This window comes from Mirounga angustirostris, unplaced genomic scaffold (assembly GCF_029215605.1).
Source record: "Mirounga angustirostris isolate CCGP_5_RB_7025 unplaced genomic scaffold, mMirAng1.0.hap1 SCAF_6, whole genome shotgun sequence".
In the NCBI taxonomy this organism is placed as follows: Eukaryota; Metazoa; Chordata; class Mammalia; order Carnivora; family Phocidae; genus Mirounga; species Mirounga angustirostris.
Genome location: NW_026991714.1, coordinates 72,604,689 through 72,625,097, shown reverse-complemented (window position 1 = coordinate 72,625,097; position 20,409 = coordinate 72,604,689). Strand labels below are relative to the sequence as shown.

At 38.4% G+C, this 20,409-nt stretch overlaps 1 protein-coding gene across 8 annotated transcripts in view; it reads right to left on the bottom strand.

Annotated features, from left to right (window-relative positions):
* Window positions 1-20,409, bottom strand: part of PCDH15 (protocadherin related 15) — a 794,976-nt gene that overhangs the window by 195,613 nt on the left and 578,954 nt on the right. For all 8 annotated transcript variants that reach the window (XM_045877695.2, XM_045877694.2, XM_045877690.2 and 5 more), the window contains one exon: window positions 214-519. In XM_045877695.2, coding sequence (XP_045733651.1) covers window positions 214-519 — 306 coding nt within the window. The remainder of the gene's footprint in view (window positions 1-213; window positions 520-20,409) is intronic.

Here is a 20,409-nt window from a genome sequence, read left to right as displayed (position 1 = left end):
TTTCTCCTCTTAACTGTTGGTATACCCTAAAGTATGGTTGTTACATAAAACACAATATGCAATATCGGAACGATACTTCTATTAAATCTTTACTCCTTGTTTATCTGAAATTAGAATTTAACTGGGTGTGCTGTCTTTTTATTTGCTAAATTTGCAACCTTACAGCAGATCTTCTAATGTGGGATCCAGGAATTGTCTGCTTTCCCCACACACCTCTATCTGGAGGAAGGTGGTCCCAGCCGGCAGGTTCTCCTCCACGACCACAGTATACGTTGAATTGGTGAACACAGGACTGTTATCGTCGATATCCAAAACTTTGATGGCCAGTGTGAGCACTGAGTGACGGGGATGCACTGCTCCGTCCATGGCCACAACAACAAGCTCGTAGTAGTCCCTGACCTCTCTGTTAAGCTTCACAGCTGTGTAAATGCTCCCATTGGATGTGATGCGGAAGAGATTATTGAAGTTGCCCAAACTATAATGCACTTGGCCATTTATTCCAGCATCAGGGTCTGTTGCCTGAATAGAAATGAAAAACAGAGGAATTCACATAGTATGTTTTGTCATGCTTTTTGCACATTACATTTTGCTATGGTGCTCTGCTAGAAGGGGATAGTTGACAAATCATGGCATATTTTTAAAAGAAATTTTTTTCTCTCAGGAGAAAATGAAAAAAGATAATGACAATGTAATGCAAAAGTCTAGAACTTGAAAAGAAATACACTGAAGTTGAATTATTCTTCATTCAGAATGATCGTGACATACATTGATAATATCATTAACAATAACAATATTATGACAGAAAACTCACATTACAAAAATACTGGATTCTCCCTGTACTATCATTTCTTTAATGATTTGGAATTCTAAGTCAGGAAAACACATTTAGTTTTTAATTAATTTAACATAATGTACTAGATGACAACTCAAGATGCTATAGTATTTTTTGTTCAAGCACTTTGTATATTTATTTTCCTATATATTTTTTCAAGCACTATATATCTCATTTAATCCTCAGCATGTTCTTTTTTTTTAAAGATTTTATTTTTATTTATCTGAGAGAGAGCAAGAGAGGGAGAGAGAGAGTGCACAAGCAAGGGAGGGGCAGAGAGAGAGGGAGAAGCAGGCTCTCCACTGAGCAGGGAGCCCAATATGGGACTCGATCCCAGGACCCCAGCATCATGATCTGAGCTGAAGGCAGATGCTTAACCAACTGAGCCACCCAGGCACCCAATCCTCACCATGTTCTTACAAATAAATGTAATTGTTCCTATTTTGCAAATGAGAGAACAGTGTCTTACGGAATTTAAAGCTTTTGCTGAGAGTTACATAAAAAAATAAATATACAGTGCCCCAGTTCTGGGTATATATAAAACTACTTAATAAATATTTGTGGAATTAATGAATGTTGAAATAAATAAATGCATGTAACTGAGATTTAACCTAGATCTTCTCCTAAAGGCAAATGAGAGTCAAAGTATTGTAACTGGGAAGCGCCTGCAAAGGGCTCTTCTTTAATACTAGAATACAATCTCTAAATGATAATTGAGAATTACTGATATTATACTAACATATTAACTAAAAATTTTAAGTCACATAAAAATCACTTTGCATCAAATAAAATGTGTAAATTTTGAGTGAATATTCTTCCAGCAGAGTCTTCTGAGAATTAATCTTATCCAAACTCAATTGTGATATAAATGATGACTCGATCAACTATCGTGCATTTTGTGTTCAATAATGTTACTGTTTTTCAAAGAAACTGGAGTAAATATTAGAAGCCATGAAATGTTATATAATTCTGCCCTAAACTGTTGCTAAGTAAAGAAGGAAGACACTTGACTGCATTATTAGTTGTGGACACAATAAAATCACTTAATATCCACAAAACCTGGACAGCAATAGGATGGATTTTAATAGTACAAATGCAGATGCATATCCAATTTTACAAACTCTGGCAAAGCATATTGGGGACACCGCTGAATGCTTATGTCTTGTTTGAAATGGTAATGTCCAAGATGTGAGCGGTCATGTTTACAACCGTGCTCCTTCTCTACGTCATAATGCCAGACGTTCCAGTGAGATTTGCCTCTTTGACTCATCAAAACACAAATGCTTGAGGTTTAAACCTGAGAACAGATGGAGAAGGCACTGCAGGAATGCCCAAAGAGAAAGAAACACTGTGAACGAGTTGATGAGTTTCCATAGACATACATGCTTTACCTTTACATTGCGCCTAGAATTTTCCATACAAATTACTGACAAATTAGTCAAGCTTGTCAGTTAGAGGAAAAAACAAATGACAACACTAACTCCCTCAGGGGAAAAAAAAGAAAAACCCTTATTTTTTGTCTGAAATTATTGCATAATAGAAAAATGTACTCCAGTAATATAATATAAATAGGTCTTATTTTTTAACAGCAACATTTGTGGAATTTTCAGTGACTTTTTCTGTCTGTGGGAATCCTTATGATCACAAAATCAAATCATTTACATAACCAGCAATTTAAATGAGTCTTGTTCAAATTATGTTTTTATTCATCCATATAATGGAAGGCGTAATATATAATGATTCAATTTGACTAATGTGGCTATGTGTGTATGCATACATGTGTGTGTATGTGTGTGGGGGGGTGTTGTGTAGGTATTATTTTATACACCTCTAGCTCTTTAGCCGATATCTCCACAAGAATGCCTCATATATATCTCTGTTAGTTTTCTATTCCTGCCATAACAAATGGCCACAAATTTAGCAGTTTAAAAAATACAAGTTTATTATTTTATAGTTCCACAGAAGTTCAACTTGGGTCTCACCAGGCTACAGTCAAGATACAGGCAGGGCTATGTTTCTTTCTGGAGGCTGTAGGGGAAGCTCCCTTATTGGAGTTCCTTGCTTATTGGAGTTGTTGACAGAATTCAATTGCTTGAGTTGTAGGATTGAGATCCCCACCTCCTTTTCGGTTGTCATATGAGGACCATTCCCAGCTTCTAGAGGCCACCCACAGTCCTTGGCTCATAGCCATCTCCTCCATATTTAGAGCCAGCAATAGTGGGTCAAGTCGCTCTCACACTTTTGACCCTCTCCTCTTTTTTCTTCCATCTTATCCCTCTGACTCATCCTCTTCCAGTTTTAAGGGCTTATATGATTGCATTGTGCCCCACTTGGACAATCTAGAACAATCTTCCCTGGGGTGAGCTCCTTAACCTTAATCACATCCTCAAAGCTCCTTCTGCTATGTAAGATAACATATTCATAGGTGGGGGCATATTTGGGCACCATTATTCTGTCTCATAGAATCAGAAGCTTAACATGCCCGTGATTGAACTCTTGATTACTCCTGTGTCCAAATCTTGTTTACCTCCAACCTTCTCCTTTCAGTAAATGGTCCTTCTACCAACATAATAGGTTATATAAAAAGTAAAGTAGATATTTCTGAGCTCTGCCTCTTTTATCTTCTCAATTATTCATTCACCCAATAATTTGAGAAAAGCTTATTTAATACTATGTATGAGGCTCAGCTCCAGGCTGTGAGATACATAGTATATTAAGTACCAAGGTCCAAGACCTAATGTCATTTACAGAATAATCCCTATCTATCCATAGTATGTTCCTTCCCCCCGTATATAATATCTCACTCCTAACCACCTTGGTCTAAGCCACACCAAATACAGCTTAGATCACTAAATTACTTGCTAATTCTTTTCTTTCAGTTATATCCCTTCAGAAAGACCTTTTATAAAAGAGAAAATAATGACGTCAGTCCTCGCATAACCTCCTTCAGCGAGTCCCATTGCCTTGGGCAATAGTCAAACCTTTAACACAGCTAAGAGGTTCCACAGGAAATGCTGCTTTCACTGTGTTCTCTCTAACCTCCAAACTTCTCCCAAGCCCTCTGCCCACAGGGTTCCTGCTATCACTCACCAGTCTCCCACTCATGCATCTTCCAAGCGTCAAGTTAAACATCATTTCCTCAAAGCAGTCTTCTCTGATTCCTGAAATGGAGATTAGACTCTCCTGTTGTACATATGCCAAAAGCTCCATACACCTGTCATTTCTGCCACTTTTGATAATTTCTAATTATGTATTTATCAGTGAGCTTATTTGTTTATGAGCTGGTCTCTTTTTGTACAATAAGGTAGGCCATAAGAGTATGGTCTGGGCTTTTCTGTTTTCACTGAATGCTCAATGCCTAGTATAGTGCCTGGTGCATAGTAGGCATGCAATAAATATTTAAACTCATAAATGAATTATATATATTAAGTTATATAAATGTATTAGTACTACTATGTAGTAGCTGTTAGAATTCTTAAATTTATTTTATTCATTGTATATCTATTGTTTGGTTTTACTTTGGCTCTTACTTTATTATCCTCTGTGATTTTGGTTAGGAATCTGAAAACAAAAACTGCGGAATTATTGGAATTGTGTCTAATACTTTGATCACCTTGGTGAAACTATTGATTCTATGCTGAAAAATATCATTTTTAGAAGAACATAGTGATATTTTATCACAACCTAAACAAGCATATCACAAGAAGTAAATATCTTTATACTTTTAGCATTTTGTAGAATGACAAGGAGGGATTATGCACGTTAAGGTGGCAAATGACTGTTCTATAAAAAGAGATTGCTACATTGTGCTAGTGCTGATTGGTCTCAGTGTTCCCAGCATACTATTTTTTGATGTTAACTTTTGTATGTCACTTTTTCTCTCTAGGTCTCAGATATCTCAACCATAAAATAAAATATGTGGAGTAGGGGTGCCTGGGTGGCTCAGTCGTTAAGCGTCTGCCTTCGGCTCAGGTCATGATCCCATAATCCTGGGATCGAGCCCTGCATCCGGCTCCCTGCTCAGTAGGAAGCCTCCTTCTCCCTCACCCACTCCCCCCTGCTTGTGTTCCCTCTCTCGCTGTCTCTCTCTGTCAAATAAATGAAATCTTTAAAAAAAATATGTGGAGTAGAGAGCAGTTTGAATCTCTTTGCCTACCATCACACATGTCAGAGATGAAATTCACAAACATGGCACAGATAATCAATTACTACATGAATAAGATAGACTACAGAAGGATTTTCTATAGTTGCAATGCCATTTTCTCTGTTCCATTGAATAAAATATATGCAAATTTAAGTAAACAGACACTACTATAGATTTAACCTAATAATTAATATTGGAACAATGCAAATGTAGTACCTACATTGGTAACCAGTGACTTGTACGACACTTCACATTTGATTGTAACAACCCATACTTACAAAGTGCTGGTCTAGAGGACTGTGAGGACACTTCCTCTGACAAGAGACTGAGAGATAAGAACAAACTTCCATTTCAGAATGAACCACCTGCATTCCCCAAACTGCCGCATTAAGCATATTTTCCCTTGGGAACTTCCCAGTGCACATTAGCTCAGAGAAGTGCTTTATTAAAAGGTGTTCTTGGGGCACCTGGGTGGCTCAGTCGTTAAGCGTCTGCCTTCGGCTCAGGTCATGATCCCAGGGTCCTGGGATCGAGCCCTGCATCAGGCTCTCTGTTCAAAAGGGAGCCTGCTTCTCCCTCTCCTACTCTGCCAGCTTGTGTTCCCTCTCTCACTGTCTCTCTCTGTCAAATAAATAAATAAAATCTTTAAAAAAAAAAAAAAGGTGTTCTTTATTTAGGATTGTTGAATGGGAACTTCTTCCCCCATGTTTCATCTTGCTAAGAGGAAAGACATTTTAGCAAGACAACTGCTGTGTCTCTATTCTGTCTCCCTCTTGGGAGTGCTAAATTTGGTAGGAAGAATTGGGTAAATGTGTCCTCTAAGACATCTGGTGGTTTGCTTGTTGAGCTGTAAAAGCTCTTCCACTATGGATGCCTACAATTCTAGCCTCACCCGTAGAAGAAGAGCTATGTGGGTGAGCTTAGCTGTAGGCTGCAGCATTATCCAACCCCTCGGCCCTCCCACTAAGCTTCTTACCCGCCAAAATCAGTGTCACCCATCTGCCAGAGGCAAGCAACCTGGGCAAGCTACAGGATGTTCGTTATTATTATCTTCAAACCCCCCAGGTGTTTATAGCAGTTTCCAAAGGGATTTCATCACAGACCCTTTTCCACTGCTGTTTGTTTAGCAGAATAGTTACTAATATCTTGAGGGGCATACAGTTTGTTAAATCCTGCTATAGTTCACTGAGCAATGCCAAGAATAAGGCCTCCTTTTAATAATCTGTCCATGATATTGTTCATATAATATTTCCACTTTGTACTCTTTGTTCTCCAGGACACATTGAAAATGACGATTGTAATGGTGCATACTCTCAGCTATGTTGGGATTCTTAAAATGGTCTACAGTGAAATAGTAAATGGGAGAGAGAACATGAAAAAAAATATATATGCTTTCAGCAGGACAGTGAGAAGATTTTTTCAAATGGCTGAAATTGATAGAAAAGGCCATGGGGAGAGGAAGAAATACTGGGTTTTAGCCATGGCTTTGATAAAGTAACTCTGGGTGTGAGTTTTCCTTATGCTACATTTCATGGAATGTTAGTTAATGTCCTTTAGGATGTGAGTACGTTCTTTCAGGGACAAAAGTGAGAGGAGGTAAAGAGAGAAGGGGAAAGTCTGGGTTCAAAGAAACAAATTTGGGAAACTGAGATTAAAGAAAATGTAAAATGTTTTATTACTTCATAATTCCTGAAGTGCCATTACTATTTTAGGAATGAGATGAAGTACTCAAGGGGGGTACGTTATGCACCAGATTTAGAAATCCCAAGCAGTAGAAAGATCGCCTCCTTTCAACATGTTGAGCAAACTATAGAAAGAAGCCGAGACTCCTATGCCTGATCTCTTCCCACCCGCATTTTCGGCACTCCCTTACTATCCACTCTCCTGTACAAGCTCTCTGCTCAAGTCAAATCAATTCTCCACATTTCCCTAGGACTCAGCATCTACTTTATGACATTTTCTTCAAGGCTTGCCACAACGATTCCTTTTTCACCTCTGAAATCCCAATCATCCGTCCATTCCTCCAATCCCGGCCCCACTTCTGCCTCTTCTAGAGAAAGTTCCAGCATTTGGAGATCATGTCATAAATAAGAATTCTATACTTGACAAATGCCTCTTTGTATCAAGTTAGTTTACACCCTTTTTCCACAACCATGAGCCCTTTTGGAAGGAACTTATCTCATTATTCTCTGTGTATTGGATTTTTCAAAAATACAGCAATCTCTATCTTATAGTGGGATGATCTGTGGAAAGAAAATATCCAAATACATATTCAAGAGGTGGATTGTATAAAATGAATATTAGAGGGTTCATCTGCATAATGGGGCTTCATAGCTCAATGTCAGCTGAATTATAGAATGTGTATAATATGTTCAATATAGTAACAAGTGTGCCCCTCAGCCCTCCTCGCCCCACACATTTTGACCCAATTCACCACAACTTAGTTTACTGAATGCCTAGCTTCCATGAAAGGATGTGCTTTTGATGCTCATGAAACAAAAGACCGTAATATTCTGTAGGAAAATCCTCTAAAATGTTAAGGTAACTGAGACTCCCATCTAATAGAGACAGAGGAACTAGAATGTTTGCAAAATGCTATTTCCTTCCTTTTCCATCTCCTAATTAATTCAGGAGCATAAATAAGGTCATGTACGTTAAGTGACATGGGCTGGCTAAGCGAGGTAGTTTCATTTCTTTACTATTATAGATGAGTATGTAGTTGTTGGACAAGACAACCAAACACGAAACCCCTTATCATCAGCAATACTGTCAGGAAGTTTGCACTGATGTTTAATATCTAGCCAAGGAGCTCGGTGTGTGATGCTATAATGAAACCATTTATCTTCCCTGAAATCAATTAAAAGTTAATTAAAATTATTAATAAGAAAATCACACATCTCTTCTTCTCTTGTACTACATCAAAGCGATAAACAGTAATAGCTGCAACTTTATAATCGTCTGTCCACGGTTAACACATTTTGTAATATACACCTTACCATGGGGTCTGCTTTGTGGTTACTTTGTGAATGCCTATTGTTTGGGAAATTGGCTGATAATCCGAGGTCGAATAAAGACCTCACTGGACAAAACTTTGAATATCTGATAGAAAAGCTTCTGGAAAATCTTTAATCATTAAAATCAAAGTTAGAGTATAGTAACCAAAAACTTCCTTAAGAAAGAAATCAGATGATATATAAGGGCATTTATTGAAACAGAATTTATTGAATATTTGTTAAGCACTATTTTATAGCATACCACTTGAAATGGGAGCTGGGAAATGTATTTCTCATACATTATATTCATCTTTGCTTTTCCTCATTATCCTTTTAGAGTGGCCTACTAGGTATTCTGTCACATCAATAGAAGTAGAAGCCCATTGCGGGGGTACTTACTTACACTGGGGGCTACCAACTCTGTGGAGACCTAAAAGCATGCCTCTTAACATGGTCGGAAAATACTGGGACAAAGCCTCAAAGGACAGTCTGAGATCTATAACCTCTTCCATCAAGAAGTCTCTGGGGAGACTACTTGTGCATATCTTCAGTGACTAATCTTGATGTGAAGTATGTTTTATAATCCTACCCATTCAGATGAATGTTTAGATATGAAATAATTTCTGTTTATTCTCACAAAAAATCAAGTACCTATGAAGAGCTTTGAGGACAGAAAGAAAACACAGCTATTAGAAAGGTGTGAACTCCCAGGTAACACCTAATTAGCCTGATGTGAAGCCTGGAGGGAGCCTAGTTCTACTTTTTGCTTGTCCTTTCCAGCAATTGAGAGGCTGTGTGCTTCTTTCTCACCTACAGGTGGGAAACACAGAAGTTGTTGGGCAGGGAGGTCAGAAGGAACAGTGGGCCAAGGCACCCTTAATGATATTCCTAATGGAAATACATTTTTGTAAATTGTCTAACAACTTCAAAAAGATATAAAATAGTTGTCTTTATTTCTTTCAAAAAGCTGAGCTATATCAAGGGCTGTGATTTCCAGGGTAAAAAGAGAGAAAAGGGAGTGAGTCAAGATGCTGGCAAATTTTTCCTCTTTCCACACAGATGCCTTATATTCATTACTGAGCCATGACGAAGAGACCAACTGCCTAGCAGGTAGCAAGGGTACGTGAGCTCAAATCACCCCAAAACATAACCAGAGTGAATATTTTTTTAATCAAATATTGGAACTCTCAAATACTTAATGTCTTAAAGTCTAGAAAACCCATGTGTAAACTTGTGATTTCTTCTTACAGGCTTCAGCTCTAGGTTAGAAGCCAAACCTTTCCCAAACCCACTCCCTGGCCTTGGGTGAGTCAGTTACTCTTGGCTTCCATCCTTCATCTGTGAAATGATGACGATGATGACAACCATTTATCTCACTGCCTCTCACGAGAATGGAACATACTTGCAGCATGCTTGGGACACATTAAGCAATCAGTTAAAAATAATATGTTGATTGTTACATGTTTTTCAATGTCTACTTAGGAACCATATTTAAAAAAAAAAAAGCTCCATTCTGTCCTAAACTTTTTTTTTTAGACTTATTTATTTATTATAGAAAGAGAGCATATGTAGGGGGGGAGGGGCAGAGGGAGAGGGAGAGAGAATCTCAAGCAGACTCCAGATAGTGCGGAGCCCCACAGGCTCTATTCCATGACCCCAAGAACATACCTGAACTGAAACTGAGTGGGATGCTTAACTGACTGCACCACCCAGGTGCCCCTGTCCTAAAGTTCTTAAAGAATATTTTTGGGTAAGACAAATCAGCCTATTTTTATTTGGCTTATTTATACATTTCATTTTCCTAGGGATCATTTTCAATTTGCTATAGTGAGTCTATTAGGTTCTATTAACATTGTTGTTCTCAACATTTTTTTCTGAGAATTTGTTGTCTGTAGTAAGTAAAGAATTCAGATGTGAAATATCATCAAGCCTGTCCACACAGTGTTTTTAGTGCAATAAATACAAATATAAGGGAAACTTACATGATCAGATGATAAATAGCAGAAAGGAGAGAGCAGTTTAGTTAATGTAAACAACAATGATGAACATATAAGGGCTTTCATGCATTAATTAAGGTGGTATTGTCACATGACAGAGGAGGAATTTCTATGAAAAAGCGTATGTGATGATTTTATGGATACTGCCACATTGAGAAGTGTTTGCTATGTTTGGCCTGAGAAAGATTGGTTGCATTTTTGAAAAATCAAAAAATACATTCCAAGGGAATAGTAGAAGAGAAAAGATGATAACTTTCAGGTGCATTTTAAAGTAATTTCACCATGGATTGGGAAGCAAATACGTATGTCAATGGGTGAGTGATCATAACTTGATCAAAAGTTGTGAGGCTTTAAAATCATTATAGTGAGAGTTGATCGGGGCATGAGAGTTATTTCACACTAAACATTTTCTTACTTGTCGTTACTGCAGCCTATCCTTCCAAATCTGAAAAGATAAATTCTACCCAGAGAAATCAGTAAATAGTATCCCCCACATAAAAGATTTGACAGTGGCCCATATTTTCTTCCAAACCTATGTCTTTTTTAGTGTTTTTAAATCCCTCCCACTCTACCACGGAGGAAACCTCAATTAAACTGTCTTGAAGGGCTCTGGGATGCCTTCCCTGGCCCCCCAAGTCACAACAGCTGCCCTCCCACCGAGACTCCCAGCCATTCTGTCCTTATTTAGCTCTAATGACAATGATGCAGTTACCTGCTCATCTCCTATTACTACCCTTGATGCAACCTGAGAACACAAGAAATGATTGCTCGTAGCGGACTTTCGAATGCTTATTCTTCCCACATGGTCAGTGAATATTTGCTGAATAAGTGTTGAATTGAGGACTTCCTTTTCTTAGGCAGTCTGTGCCTTCCTTGAAAGTTTTGTTGAGTCTACCAAGAGTCAAAGCCATTACTACCAGTTACAGGATAAATCATATTTTCTCAGGACACTCAAGGGTCTTGTTCTAACCTTTCTGGACTTACCTCCAGCAAGTCATCCTTTGATACCAACTCTATGTTTTCGTCAAGATAGTTTATTTATTGTATCAGTCAGCTTTCACACAATTCTGACACTCAGTGGTCTGCCACCGTGGATGCTTATTTCTCATGTATGCAGCTCTACTCTGACTGATTGTCTCCACTCCGGGAAGGAGGAAAAGAAAAAAGAGAACCAAGGCACATCTCCCTGTGCTCCTGGCTGGAATTGGGACATAGCACCTACACTCTCTCTTCGTTGGTCAAGACAAACCTTGTATGACCAAAGTTGATGCCATGCTGGGGATACACATGCTCTCAGAGCGTGGGACAGCACAAACTGGGAAATGATAGTACGGTTGGTTCAACACTCTCGTTGTCCTTGAAATACACCAGGCTCTCCCACCTTCCCTGAGAGCTTGCCTTTCTAAATCCTATCTAATTCTTCAAAACATGTCTCCAGGGTCACTCATCCTCTTTTTGGGAAGATTTTCCATCCAGCCTCTGACCCTTCTTGCACTTAGCACAAGCCAGCCTACCTACCTCCCTTCCTTCTTTCTTTCTCTCTCTCTCTGTTTCTTTCTTTCTCTGTTTCTTTCTCTCTTTCTTTCTTTCTTCTTCCTTTCTTTCTTTCTTTCTTTCTTTCTTTCTTTCTTTCTTTCTTTCTTTCTTTCTTTTCTTTCTTTCTTTCTCTTTCTTTCTTTCTTTCTTCTTTCTTTCTTTCTTTCTTTCTTTCTTCTTTCTTTCTTTCTTTCTTTTTCTTTCTTTCTTTCTTTCTTTCTTTCTTTCTTTCTTTCTTTTTCTTTCTTTCTTTCTTTCTTTCTTTCTTTCTTTCTTTCTTTCTTTCTCTTTCTTTCTTTCTTTCTTTCTTTCTTTCTTTCTTTCTTTCTTTCTTTCTTTCCTTCTTTCTTTCTTTTTCTTTCCTTCCTTCCTTCCTTCCTTCCTTCCTTCCTTCCTTCCTTCCTTCCTTCCTTCCTTCCTTCCTTCCTTCCTTTCTTTCTAAGATTTATTTATTTGAGAGAGAGCACACATGGGGTGGGGAGGCAGGGGGAGAGGGAGAGAGAGATTCTCAAGCAGAGTCCGTGCTAACTGTGGAGCTCAACTGGGGCCCCACCCATGACCCCAAGGCCACGACCTGAGCCAAAACCAAGAGTTGGCTGCTTAACCGACTGGGCCACGCAGGCGCCCCTAGCACAAACCACTTTCTGTTGTTATTGATGTCTGTTGTGAGGTCGAATACCAAGCATCCAAGTCATTGCTCACCCACCCATTCCATAATGGGAGGCACCGTTAGTGAAAAGATTCTGGGAAGGGAAGGTGTGACCAGTGGGAAGCTGGGGCATGGACGGAAATGAGGAAGAGAAGCAAAAAACAAAAAAACAGACATGAAGCCAATGGAAATAAACTATCTTTCTAGAGTTGGGTGATATTTAATGCAAATGAACTGAGTGTCAAATTAAGCCAGCCAGTTAAAGCAGTTACAACCTAGCCTACAGCTCTCTTAATAATAGAATACAAATTAACTCCAGGTGATTAAAAAGTAAGCATTAGGAAGAAGCATGTAGCCCTGTACTAAAAATTTTAAATATTTATTTGTCACAGAATGGTAAACACTCAGAGATTAGGACTTGGACGCTTCAGGAAAAGAGCTTTCATCAGGTTCATTTTCATACAACAAATCCACAAAATAATGTTTCATGTTCATTAATGTCTTTATACAGTTCCATAGCAAGTTGCAGGGGCCAAGGGCAGGTCGCCCCAAGATGGACCACTTGGGCATATTGATTATTTTAAAGAGCAGTTACTTCAGAAACAACTGGCAAGGACACTCAGACCCTCCTCTCTCCCCATGAAAGCAGGGAACAAATCTCCCGTATGAAAAATACTCCCATATTAAGAAGTAAAGAGATATCCTTATCACCAGCAAGAGGGACTTTAGAGCCCAGAAAACTATAAAAACAAACCTTGCTACATGTTTTACAACTCTACCACCTCAGCCTGCATTCTGCTTGGGATTCCCTACTAATCAAAGCTCCCCAACCCCTGTTCTCTTTATCCTACCCACTCTTCACCAATGTAGTCCCTTTGTCTAAAAAGCATAAAAACTACCTGCCTTGCTCATTTCTTTAGGTCTCAGTCTCATTATTGGGCTACTGTGCACATGTAATAAAACTTTGCTTTTTTTCCTCCTGTTAACATGTCTCCTGTAAATTTAATTCTTAGTCCAGCTGGAAGATCCTGAAGGGTAGAGGAAGAATTTTTCCTTCTCTGCAGGCTATCTTTCACCTTTCTCAAATATTCCCTATAGTCCTACAAGGGGACAGGAAAACCTGGGGATTTTCATATCTTCCCCTCTTTCTTCTGTACTTTGGGTCTGCTGTGTATTACACCATTTTATGCAATGGTGGAATGCTATATATGGGAATTGGATTTTGTTTTCTCACCCTCTTTTATTCATCGAACAACCCAGTCTCATCTTTTCCCTGTGGACAAACATATTCCAGGCCCTACACAGAGGCTCACTTCACCAAACTAACCATGCTGTCTCACACCTGCTTTATTCCGGCACCAAATCCTCCCTCTACTTCCCAACTTAACCGCTCTCAGCCCTCGCTCCACCTCACTCACAAGCACCTGCACACGTGGACAGCCTCATCCCACGCTCCTGAAGCTCCCCGTGCACCCCTTCACCACGGGCCTAACTGCTCCTCCTCCAAATTTTGCTACCAGAGACAAACTGTATATCTCTTTATGTACATAGTTTTACTGTCTGTGATACATAACAAGACTACCTTTTTTTTTTTTTTTTTTTTGCCTCACAAAAACTGATTTTTTCCATTTTGGGGTGACATTGAGAATGCATGCTCCAGTCAACACAAAGTCCTCTGTATACTCCTAAAATAGCATAAATACACTTTTAATATAAGTTTTATTCCTTCAGTGCTCATTACAAGAGCATCCCTTTCTAAAACATTTTCCTAAACTGTTACCTAAAGTAAGTCTTTAGGGGCATCTCTGGAGTTGTGGTCAACAGATACTACTTCATAAAGAAGGAAGTAAGACAAAAATACCACTACTGTGGATTGCATTTTATATGATAATCTGCTTGGCTCAGGCACTTCTGTTTTTGTTTGTGTTTGCCCTGTCTGTCTAATTCTGACCCTAAGTGCTGTTTTCCTTTCGTTTTTGAAAAGTATTTTAAATTGTTTCCTCTATGCTTATTGAGGATATAATATTTTCTTCTTCGATGTCTTTATGATCCTCTCCACGAATCCTAAGTCTTAATTTTGTTTTGACCCGGCATTCTTTTGTATTAAATGTAAAGGTGCCCCAGGATTTCCCCCAAGAGCCAAGAACAATCCATTCCCTAAATACTTCCTTTCTGTCTTCACAGAACTGCTTGTTATAGTATGTTCTTTCACAAATGATTTGCTCCTATCAGTGCTGGAAGGAAATCATAACTGGAAACTGGAAAAAAAAAAGTGATATTGAGTTTGGATGCTCTGTGAAATTCTCCGTAATTATATTTTCTGGAGAATATTCAAGTATTAGATTATCAGATGCAGATCTAAGGCAAAAGAAATAAAAATGTCTTTGGCCAATATGATATCCATCTAATGAGAGAAAAATATCTCCTAATTCCCAAGCATTCTGAATAATGTCTTTTACTAGATAAAAGCACACATTATTTCCCAAATAGCAACCATAAAATGAAAAGGCCTTTCTCCATTTTATATACATTGTCACAGTCTTATCCTATTCACCTAGACTGAGAATATCGCTGAGGGACAGCCCAATATAGGTTCTGATCCCATGGTTTTATGTTACCATGCATCATTCTTTGGGCTAGGCCCAAAATTTAGCAATTTTAGTTATGCTCCATTCCCCGAATGTGTGATGTCACCAAATTGGTAAGTTTAGAAATAGACGTTTTCTATTCATTCCTCTGCCAACATTTCTCTGCTCATGCTTTCTCTTTCTCTCTTTCCCTCCCTCTCTCTCTCTCAAATAAACAAATAAAATCTTTTTAAAAGAACAGTTTAATAGCAATTGGTCCAGCAGAAGGTTTTCCTGAGAATAATGAGATTTATTCCATGAAATCATGGTGATGGCTAACGATGGTCTAGTCACTATAATTAAGTGATATAAAAGAATTGGAGTCTGGCATAAAAAAAATAGATAAAAATTGGAAGTTAAAATAAAGTATATTACTCTGAGAAGCCGAAACTCTATAATCTGTCTGCCAAGAATCTTTGCAGATAATAAAGAAGAAAGTTATTGACTCATTTCAAACTTAAAGTCTGAAGAATCTAAATGGAGACGGAAGGCACCGTCCAGCATGACAAGTTTGATACACTTTGATTTGGTATGCCCAGAGGAAGCGTTACTCTTGCTACTTTCATGAAGACTGATCGCTTTTGACAGGAATCTCTCTGTGTGGACTTGGATGAGTATGATGCTGAGGAGTCATAAAAATATTAGAGAAGACTGTAGGCTCAAAGGAGCTCCTCATAAAAATGTTCCAATAGAGGGGGAAAGACAGTGAAAAAGAGACTGTATTTGCTATGTATCCACATGGTGAATTATGATACCCACAGGGAATATATCCAGTTCAGGCTTCAGAATCCCAATAAACTAATCCTTCAGAGATATCATAAATAGTGAGAAAACAAGCCAAAGAAATATTGCCTGTTTTTATTTATTTATTTTGTAGTCTGAATCGAGATTTAAAAAAAAGAACCTCCCATCTTTGATTCTTATATGACTTGAGGAAAAACACTTACATATAAGGGTCTTTGTTGACAAATTGTGTTTCCCTATGATGCAATGAGAGGTAAATTAGTTGCAGGTGGTTTACTGGGGTTACTTTAGGATCAATGCATGTGGAAAGCAGAGGAAGAAAGCAGGACTGGATTGAGAGAGAAAGTCAACTAGTATGAAGGGCCAACAACAGCACTGGCCAAGTCTGGAGGAGTATGGAGTTAGAACTGCTTGTTGGAGTTATTCTGAATGGCCAAATGGCCAGTCTTCACATTCGGCCACCAGTCAGGATGTGGGCTGCACTGAGAAGGGTGTGACCCTGGGAAGGCGGCTCTTTGCAGCTGAGTAATCCGTGAAGCAGCTGACTGCTGAACGATGTCTGCCTACATCACTCCCAGAAGCTAGAACATGCCATCCTTCCTTGAAGGGGCATCTGGGGGTGCATCTCAGTCTCCAGAATGAGGCTGTATCTGTATGGCCTTTTTATTAGATTAGAGACTCCTTGTTTAACAGAACATAATGAATCGCACACATGCACATACGCACACACGCATACCTAGAATCATGACAGTATCACTCATTCATTGTTTTCAAATGAAATAATCATCTAGAGAGCTACAGGATGGCCTCACAGTTACAGAAGTCTGTGGCTTGATTGCTCTGACCTAAGCTAATTATGGTCTACTCTTATCCCCATGCCTAGAGGTGTGACTCGTATTTTCTTTTTGAATCTAATTTTCATGTAACAGCGAAAGTCCTAGGTATGGTGAACTTTACATCTTTTCTATATTTTAGCTCTTACAAACACCCAGGAGGCAGTTATTATTGATCACATTTTACAAATAAGAATATTACAGAAAAGCTAAGAAACGTGTTCAGGTTCCTACAGCTAGCAAATAAGAGAACTTGAATTTGAATTTGGGACATTAATATGCCATCTCTTTGTGACCTTTCTTAAGGGGAGGGACTGCTCTATTTGGTGTAGCATTAAAAGTCACCCTGGCTTAATGATGGACTGGAACCAACAGATAAGCATTAAGATGGCCTGGAAAGAATTTAGAATTCACTCTGAAATACTTTACTTATTTTAATTTTGGAAATTAGGAGCCATATCATAGAAATCCTCCCCTTGGAAATTATTATTCTACAGCATCTCAGAACTTACATGTATTCAGTTAGAAATATAGAAACCTTGGTTGCAGAAAACTCACATTCCTCCTTACCCTCTCATCTGAGGTGACAACGGAACGAAAAAATACTTTAGCAAAGTCAGTGGAAGTCATACCTGAAGTCCTGAGACATACAGAATGCAGTGTACCCAGAGCTATAAAATTTCATTGATTCTTTTGAGACATGGAGGTAATCATTTCAAAATAAATCTACAAATCTTCCAGCCTCTGTCCCTGTATTCTCCACTCTCCTTCTATGGAAACATCAGGGCAGACACTCCTCTCTGACATTCCCAGGGGCCATGCTCTTGGGACTATGCTGTGCCTCTTTCCAGAATCTTCCACATCCCTCTTTACCGAATCTAGCCGAATCAGCCTTCAAACCTGATGAAGAGTTTATCATTACAAAAGAAATAAAGAATTAAAAAAGTAACCAGTTCCTACAATGTCTCGTTTTGCTGCAATCCCTTCACATGCCAGACTTTTGGTGGAAAAAGGTCAACATACATTATCTGCACTGCTATGCATGCTTTCATGAGTTATTTACTGAGTTACCTATTGTCATGCCAAACTTTTTTTTTTTTTTTTTCTGTTTTAGTGTTTGCATTTTCTTCTATTTGGAGTGGTCTTCTCAGTAATCTACTGATCCTTTCGTTCAGAGCATACACAGCAACCCCCCCCCCCGAAGCACAGGGGCCCTCAATATATATATGCCTCCTCGCCATCTAGACAAGGGTCCCGATTTTACACATTCAGAGTCCTCTCTATCTTCCCCCACTGTGCTCATGACCAAAGTTTTACTTTTGTATCTAATGGTGTGTTTATGTAGGCAATGTCTGATACTCTGTGTTCTGTGAGGTCCATGTGAGCAAAGACCCTTTTGTTTGTCCAAGCACTGTGATCCACACATAATAGACACTTCATAAATCTGCATTCAAGGAATAGATAAATGAAAGATAAAAAGAATCACAGCTGTCCAGCTAAAGTAGAATATATATCGAAGCAATCTATATTAAGCAGAAAAACATATTGATAAAATACTGCCATTTCCTCCTTTATGAGACTCTCTTCAATAGGAGGTAGAGCAAAATATTATTTAGCCTACAATCAGAAACACCTGTACAAACACTTCTAAATGTTGTCTTTGTGTTGGGTGAGGAACAGTATTCTGATCATTATGTTCTTGCCCCTCCCTGGATTTTTATTTTAGCATAGTGCAGTTAAAAGAATACCAAACTTTTGGCCTGGAAAGTCCAAAAATTGTTATATTATCCTTTGTTCTTAATATCAGAGCTGTGATTTTTTTTTTTTTAAGATTCTATTTATTTATTTGACAGAGAGAGAGAGACAGCGAGAGCAGGACACAAGCAGGGGGAGTGGGAGAGGGAGAAGCAGGCTTCCTGCAGAGCAGGGAGCCCGATGCGGGGCTCGATCCCAGGACCCTGGGATCATGACCTGAGCCGAAGGCAGACACTTAATGACTAAGCCACCCAGGCACCTCCAGAGCTGTAACTTTAATCGTTCATTTTAACAATATGTATTAAATATATAGTATTTGCCAGATACTATGTTTGGGGCTAAATATACAGAAACATAAGATATGTTCCCTACTAGTATTTACTTAATTGCTCTTAAAGATGTCACAATTACTTACTTAAAAATAAAATTAAAATCTGGGGCACCTGGGTGGCTCAGTCAGTTGAGCGTCTGCCTTCGGCTCAGGTTATGATCCCAGGGTCCTGGGATCGAGCCCCGCATTGGGCTCCCTGCTCCACGGGAAGCCTGCTTCTCCCTCTCCCACTCCCCCTGCTTGTGTTCCCTCTCTCGCTGTGTCTCTCTCTGTCAAATAAATCAATAAAATCTAAACAAAAAATAAAAATAAAATTAAAATCTAAAGTATTATGCCAAATCTTTGCTATACTGTTACTAAGTGTGTTCTGTGAATAAAGTTGGGTGTTGAATGCAGGTATTAATGAAGTGCTGCATGCCAATTAAGACATGATTATGTAGATGTGTGTATATGTACATAGTAATTTAGATACTTGTTTAGTGCCTTCTAATTTAAAAGCTGCTTTTATGTTCATTATCTCTTAATCATCACATCAAAACTGTAAGAAAGTTATTGTGATCAACTTCATTTTACAAAAACTGATGTTACAAGAACTTAAATAAATTGACAAATTTGTAGAGCATAGTAAGTAGCAGAACTAAAACTCCAACCCAGATTTTCCCACTACAGAACTTGTGCCCTTCCTACTCTATACCCATTTTCCTCCCCATCACTTTCTCTCTTGCTCTCTCTGTTCATGATAGTGGCCCTGCTAAGCTCTATGATAATTAATACACGAGGGAATGTATGATACCATGTTATACCTGCCTTACATCCCACTATTCATGCCAACCTGCTCATATTGCCTGAAAGTAACTTCATTGGAAAGGATAGAAGCATGGAAAAAACAATTGTAAACTTTGCTTAACTATTAAAATAATAAACACTAGTCTCAGATATAAAATGAAATTAATCTTCATCCATGTCAAAAAGAAAACAATTGCATCTAAAATTACCCAAGATAATCTTATTCCTTGTCTGAGTTGATTTTACGTGAGTAGAAACTTTATAAAAGCATGGCCCGTCAGGATGTACTACAAGGTTCAGAGAGATAATGGAAAAACATGACCCTCAGACTAATAGTCCCATTTCAAATCTGGATTTTGAATTCTACATAAAATTGTCAATGATCTGCATACGGCGTGCACCTCTATCCAGTTACAATGGCAGGTTTCATGCAAGCTGAGTGTGTCAATGTCTGAAGATTTGGATGCAATTATTTGCTCTAAAACTTCAGCAATATTCTGTTGTTACAGGTCACTTTTAACCAGACCTTTTGGGATTTCACACAAATTGAAACAGGCAAGAAATCTATGGAAAGAAGCCTTGAGGTAGAGGTACACACTTTATACTAAGCATTGTTTGAAAATAGAAAGCCTGTGCTGGACTAGATGGAGAGAAGGAGGAGTAAACACTGAAGAGACAGAGGCATGGGAAACCCTTTTTACCTTGCAAGAAAGCACATTATAAACAACGGGCATTTTCTCAGTGGAGCGTTTTCTAAAATATGTTTTTGTATAGAGGCAGAACTAATGTTATTTTTATCAAATAAAACCAAATGAACAAAAATACACTTAAACCTATATTTATATAATCATTTAAATGCTGAGAGTTGAATTAAATGAGTTTCCACTTCCTGTGTTCCCATAGCACTCCATACACACTGGTCTCTGCACTTTTCACTCTGCACTGCATCTAATGATTTGCATTCGAACCTCTGCTATCTGATGTAACTTCTAAAAGAGTGGAGAACGTACTTTGTTCACATTTATGCAGTACCCTACAACTTAGTTTTCAACCCAGTAAATACTAATTTAATTGTTTTGAATAGCGTTACTTTTTCCCATTTCTATATCAGAAAGAACATATCCATGCATAAAAATACAAAATAATTATGTGTGTATTTGATTTGAGTCCATCATACATGCT